This window comes from Phalaenopsis equestris, unplaced genomic scaffold (assembly GCF_001263595.1).
Source record: "Phalaenopsis equestris unplaced genomic scaffold, ASM126359v1 Scaffold001314, whole genome shotgun sequence".
Classification (NCBI taxonomy): Eukaryota; Viridiplantae; Streptophyta; class Magnoliopsida; order Asparagales; family Orchidaceae; genus Phalaenopsis; species Phalaenopsis equestris.
The window spans coordinates 500,027-506,194 of NW_018165753.1; the positions used below are offsets into that span (position 1 = coordinate 500,027).

At 35.6% G+C, this 6,168-nt stretch overlaps 1 protein-coding gene across 2 annotated transcripts in view; it reads right to left on the reverse strand.

The window, feature by feature from the left end:
• Positions 1–311: 311 nt before the first annotated feature.
• LOC110033973 (GPI mannosyltransferase 3) overlaps positions 312–6,168 on the reverse strand; it is a 22,269-nt gene continuing 16,412 nt past the window's right edge. For both annotated transcript variants that reach the window (XM_020738166.1, XM_020738167.1), the window contains exons 6-10: positions 2,865–3,146; positions 2,371–2,566; positions 1,467–1,618; positions 1,223–1,385; positions 312–556 (exon numbers count right to left, since the gene is read on the reverse strand). In XM_020738166.1, coding sequence (XP_020593825.1) covers positions 473–556; positions 1,223–1,385; positions 1,467–1,618; positions 2,371–2,566; positions 2,865–3,146 — 877 coding nt within the window. In that variant the 3' untranslated portion in view covers positions 312–472. The remainder of the gene's footprint in view (positions 557–1,222; positions 1,386–1,466; positions 1,619–2,370; positions 2,567–2,864; positions 3,147–6,168) is intronic.

Consider the following 6,168-nt stretch of genomic DNA (forward strand, 5'->3'; position numbering starts at 1 on the left):
TTGACAAAAATGTGAAATTAAATACAGTATTAGCAAGATCAACAATGTTTTATTTTTCAAAAGGACAAATGTAAAAAATTCCATTTTCATCAACAGCATCATGAAACTTTTAGAATTATAACTAATTATATTGCCCATGGATTTCTCAGTTCCACAGAAACAGCACAAGTTCATGTATCTAGATATTGTCATTAGTTCATATAATTTCCTTTTCATACTAAATGATGGACTTACCTGTATGTATGGACAGAAGAACAGGAGTCAAAGGAGAAATAGGACCTCAATTCATAAAGATTTTTAGGATTCATAGTACAACCGAACTGGGAAAAAAAAATGATACACTGAATATCAAATTGAAATTTTACACAAGTACCGCCATGACAAAATTTGTGGGAATATATCAAAGAGAGACGAGAAAGAAAAAAAAAGGGTGTAAGATAAAAGACAAGCCTGTACTTGGAAAATATACTCATCAACTAGCATTCAGTGCATAAACAGCTATAGACCCTTGAAGATCACGGTCCACTTTAAAATGAGCATGGAAGAATCTCTTCTCCTGTCAAAAAAAAAAAAAACTGGATAAACTCGTTGGAGCAGAAAGAATTAAAGAACAAAACATCTTATGCTATAGTTTATCCTATTCACCCATGAGATGACATTTTTGCTGTGGTATAGCCTATTCACCTAAGAGTTCACACGCATTAACAATGAGAAAAGTGTCAAAATAGTTCCCCCTGTCTTTGCAGGGGATCGTTTTAGTCTTAGAGTCGTCTATAGAAATGTGAGTTTGGCCCCCACTCTTTCAATATGGGATATTTCATCGCCAATTTAAAGAATTTGGGAACAAATTTGACACTTTTATAGACTCTGAGACTAAACTCTTTTGACAATTTACGCCATTAACAATTCACTATGTTGTTGGAGCAATAATTGCTTATTTTAGCAGAAGGGGTTTCGTAATGCCTTACATTTCATTCAAATAACACACTAAAAAGGAAACATGCCAGAAACTAATAAAACTGGAATGAAGGATTCTCTATATCAATCAAAACTAATCCATCTAGGGCTTAAAACTGATACTTTTTGCAAAGAACTATAAAGCTTGAATTGAAAATAATATGTAAGAATAATTTCTGAATTGCACTCAACAGAAAATACACAGAATCCAGAGAAAAATTCATTGAAATTCTGATTAGGCATAATAAATAGAGTAAAAGATTACCTCCGTAAAAGAAAATAGACTGAGAATTTCTCGCAATGCACGCTCTTGAGATTCAAATACTATAATGTGACTAGGCAACAAAGTAAGCCGGAATATCTCTGATACAAAATCAGACGGGTTCGCCATGAATTGATCTGACTCATCTAGAGCACCCTTAGCTTGACTAAAACAGAAAAATCAAATTAGATTATAACATCTAAGTTAAAATTCATGACAATTAGATCAAAAAGGTGAGGGAAATCACTTGGGAGAGCAATCCAGAAAACGCATAGGAAGATTTTGGTGCAAGGAAGAGTAATAAGGTGTAGAGTGACAGGGCATCAGAAATAAAATACTCCTAATTTTTCCATCTTTTGCCTCTTTAGATAGATAGTACATCACATCTTCACTTCCCCGCTGTATACAAAATTGGTATTATTAGTCACTAAAAATAAGCTACCATTGTAAAATCCAAGATATAAGGCATGACATTGTTATCATCTAGATTATTTACTTATCCTAAATAAATAATGAAATATCTTCTACATCATTGAATCAATTTTTCTTTAAAAACAACTCAAAGCTATATTTTAATTGTTTTTTGCAGAAAAATTGCATAAACAAGGTATTTTATAACATTGTTATCATCAAGATTATTTACTTATCCTAAATAAATAATGAAATATCTTCTACATTGAAGTTATTGAATCAATTCTTCTTTAAAAACAACTCAAGGTTTTTTGCAGAAAAAATACATAAGATATTTTATACGAAAAGCCTATCATACAAGTTCATATGTTGGTCGGGTAATTGCTTGTAGAAAAAAATAAACAATAATCAATTGCAGTAAAAAAGTTCCATAACGTAAGCAAAGATGGATGCAACGTACATATCAACTACTATAAATAATTCAAACTGTAATCTGAATCATAACATAAGAAAATAGTCAAAAAGTGGTTATCTCAGTAAAGTTTGTGCCTCAAATTTTGCAGTGGAAAAAAAAATAGCACCCCTTATATTTCTGCCTGCCGGTTATAGCAATCATCGCAAATCAGTTAATACGGTTCAAAGCCATCTAAAAAATTTAAAATACTTATAAACAAAACTAAATTCTTATTGGACAAGATGAATACATACTATATTGATGTTTTAATGAAAGAGTATCTCACCTGGTGTACTAGACTCATATATAATGCCATTGGTACATTAGTTACAATAAGAAATAAAATGCTTAATCGTAACTTTGATGGACATCTCGTGCCAAAAAATATCCCCTTTTTAGGGAGAGGATGCTTGGAGTGTGATAATGCTGCCAGTGAATAGCCTGAGAACATTAAAGCTATTGGAAGAACCGGCAAGACAAACCTGAAAAGCCCAAGTTATTTATCATGCAGATAATACTGAAACATTACTTTTTCACAAGAAAAATTGCTTTTTTACATTTACGCCGCCCGAATCTTTTATATCACATCACAAAAATCAGCTTTTACTTTTAAAAAGTGAAAGACACCTTTTCATGCACATGGAAGGTGGTATGTATGTAAAAAATCAAGTTTAGGTGTTAGGTATGTAAATACACAAGAATTGAGTGGTATGTACGTAAATCTTCCAAAAAAATGGAAAAAAAATATGATTCTTAAAAGAATAGCAAAACTGAATTTACCGAAATTCTTTGTGACCAAGTATGCTGTAGATCCCTAAAACCCAGGCAATTAGGCCAGAAAGCCTCCATTCATTCGACTTGAATATGCCAAATAAAGAATAGGGCAAGAAGGTGAAAAGCATTGCAGGGAAGCCCTGGGTGAAGTACCAATGCCAAACATGCGTTCCGTAATAATCCCCTCCAGATGAAAAAAAATTGAACTTGATAAAATTAATTGCCACAAAGGTCCAAGACCCATATAAACACCAATCTAGCAGACACGTAAGCGCAAATGCTAAAATCCTGTTCAGAGAAGAAAGTTAGCAGGAGAAAATAAACAAGAAAATAAAAATAAATTGGGGCCTTTAAATACATACCCCCAATTCCCATCTATTAACATATATAATATCTAAACTATACTTTTATACATTTATACCAACCAAATCTTTCATGTTACATAAGAAATGCCACAATGTTAGCTTTTCAAAAGTAAAATCATCTTTTCATTCATAGGGAAGATGGAATATATGTAAAAATTGAAGTTTAGGCGTTAGATATGTAAATAAATAGGAATTTAGTGGTATGTATGTAAATCTTCCAAATAATTTTAGTAAATAAGTTTCAAGGATAATGACGGACCTGCCTAAGCCCTAAAATGTCATATTAAATAAACTACAAGGTCACTAATGATCTTCATAATCATCATCATCATAATTATCAGATCATAATCTTCATCACCATTATTATCCAAATTCGATTTCACTAAAATCATAAAGCATATAGTCAGCATTTGTTCTTACTAAATCTAAACCCATAATATTCTGAAGAAATTACTGTTATTCTAGCTTTTCATTCGATTTAGAAGATGTCTAATCCAATAAAATTATCACCTGTATCAATGCCGAAAATTATATTATTGTGATAAACATTATTAGATCAGAAGTTTATGAATTCAATTAAAACCATATAGTATTGTTTCATTGCTCTCTATACGTTTCCATTAATTTCTTTAGCATTAAAATTATCTCCAAAATAAATTTGTCTAGCATAAATAATATTAGTTTATCCAATATTGATGATTTTTAAGGGAATAACTTCCATGGTACTGTTGACCTCATTTTTTGGGTGAGGTCTCTTACTCTTCTTAGAGCGTAGGACCTAGCCTTTAGGGTTTCCTACCGACTCTCTTAGAGAACTAGCCTAGGGCCCACACTGATTAGAAATTCAAGCCACTTCTTGACTCCTCGCAATTTCATGTCACTGGTTCTAAAATCCTCAACGCTTAGTTGAGTCGATTAGAACCAACGCGATGGAACTCGCGTCGAGTACCCTTAAGATCTGAAACCATAGGAAAACCCATCGCGATCTCTGCACACTTGTAGGATGCACGAAAACCACAGTGCTCACAGTGACGCACACAATTATCGAGATTCACGTCTCTCGCACCTGTAGGAGGCTCTACGATTAATCACAAGCGATTATTTCAAAGGAATTCGAATTTGATGTGTTTTCGACCCGACCGTCGACGAAGTCGTCCGGACGATCCAGAATGACGAAATGGATCGCGCTGGCGCGTCCAGAACGTCAACTTTAGTTAGGAAGAACACCAACTTCGATATGGTTTTATGCGCAAGCGAGAGGTGCGCAATTCGACGATTTTTAAACATTATTTATACCTTGAGGGGGGGTATGTTTGGCAATATAAGATTGATGAGGTCTTTTATTACAGGGAAAATTTTTAATTTGTCGCGATCATTGCATGGTTCCGTCCCCCAATTGGAGCCCAGGCTCCTCTAGCTCGTGACCCCTCTTGGTTCCGTCTCCGGGATTTAGCCCTAATCATGCCTTCCTGCATGTCGGTCCCCTCCCTTCACGTAACGAGGAGTTGACTCTTCCCCTCTCGACATCCTCTACCTGAAATCTTCTCTTTTTGATGCTTTCTGCTTCGTCTCACTATGCGGGAGCCCATTTGGGGTAGATTGACTGGGTACCTATGTTCCCTGGGTCACGCATGGGGAAACTTCTCCTCCTCGATCTTTCTTCGTTGTGGCCTCGACTGCGGCGTTTCTTTTTCTTTCGGTTGGGCGTGGTGCTTTGTCGAGAGAAGACTTGCGAGCTCCTCTTTTTCTCTGGTGTCGATAAAACTCGGTGGAGAGAGTTTTTTATGAGGTTACAAAGCTTGAGGCCTGGGGAGGTTCTGCAGAAATTTCTTCTCGGTTGGATCTTTGTATACTGAGTGTTTGGAGGCTTGGTAACTTGTCTGTTGTTGTTTTGGGAGCCTCCTACAGCAAGGTACTCCTTCCTTCTCCTCCTTGTTTTGTGTCCTGGTTCTTTTCCCTGCTCGACACATGTTGGAGACGTTAAAATGGGGGGGGAGGGGGGTTATTTTGTTCCTGTTGACACTTAATGTTGGAATCATGGGTTGATAGATTTTTTAGCTTACTTCAGTTCAAATGTATACCATTGGGCCTGTTTAAATATTTCATGATACTTAGCTAAGAATGTAGGCGAATGAAAGGCATGGTTCAATTCTTATGCATGGGTAAGCTTCCTCCTTATGTTCTTATCATATTTATGCTGGTACATTGTGGTTTGAGGGCTGTTTTAGCCTCCTGGGCTGCGGTTTTCCTTGTTGTCTGGGTTTAACGTGGAGTATTTATGGGTTGTTTCAGCCCTATGGGTTGCGGGTTTCCTTTGTTGTACTGAGTCGACACTGAAGCTTTTGAAAATTTTTTTACTTTGGGGGCTTTGTTTTGGGCTTCCCTGTTGCCCTCCTACTCGAAACATGTCCATGTGGCTTTTAATTGATTTTGGAGCTCGTAGAGGTTTGGTTTTGGTGGCTCAATTTTGCTTTCTATTGTTCCCTCTATTCAAATATATGCTGGAATTTTTTTTTTTTTGTGTTTTGAGCAGCTAGTTTAGTGGCTCGGTTTTGCTCTTTATGTTGTTGTCTCTGTTCGAATATATGTTGGAATTATTTCTTTCTTTGAGCAATTGTTTTAGTGGTTCGATTTTGCACCCTGCTGCTGCTCCTATTCAAATATATATGCTTGATGTTTTGAGCAGTCGGTTTTGGGGCTTGGTTTATTTCCTGTTGATGCCTCCCTATTCGAAATATATGTTGGATGAAAATTTGGTTTTCTTCTAAAGCTTGGGAACTCATTTTGGGCTTGGTTTTATTCAAGAAATGTTCTTGGGGAGAAATTAGAAATAAGTTATTTACTTGTTATAGTTTGTATGACTTTGATTTTATATATGAATTTCGAGTTTTGTTGTGTTTTTCCCATGAGATCTGAGTAGTTTTCTCTGTCTTTCTCCTTGTCTC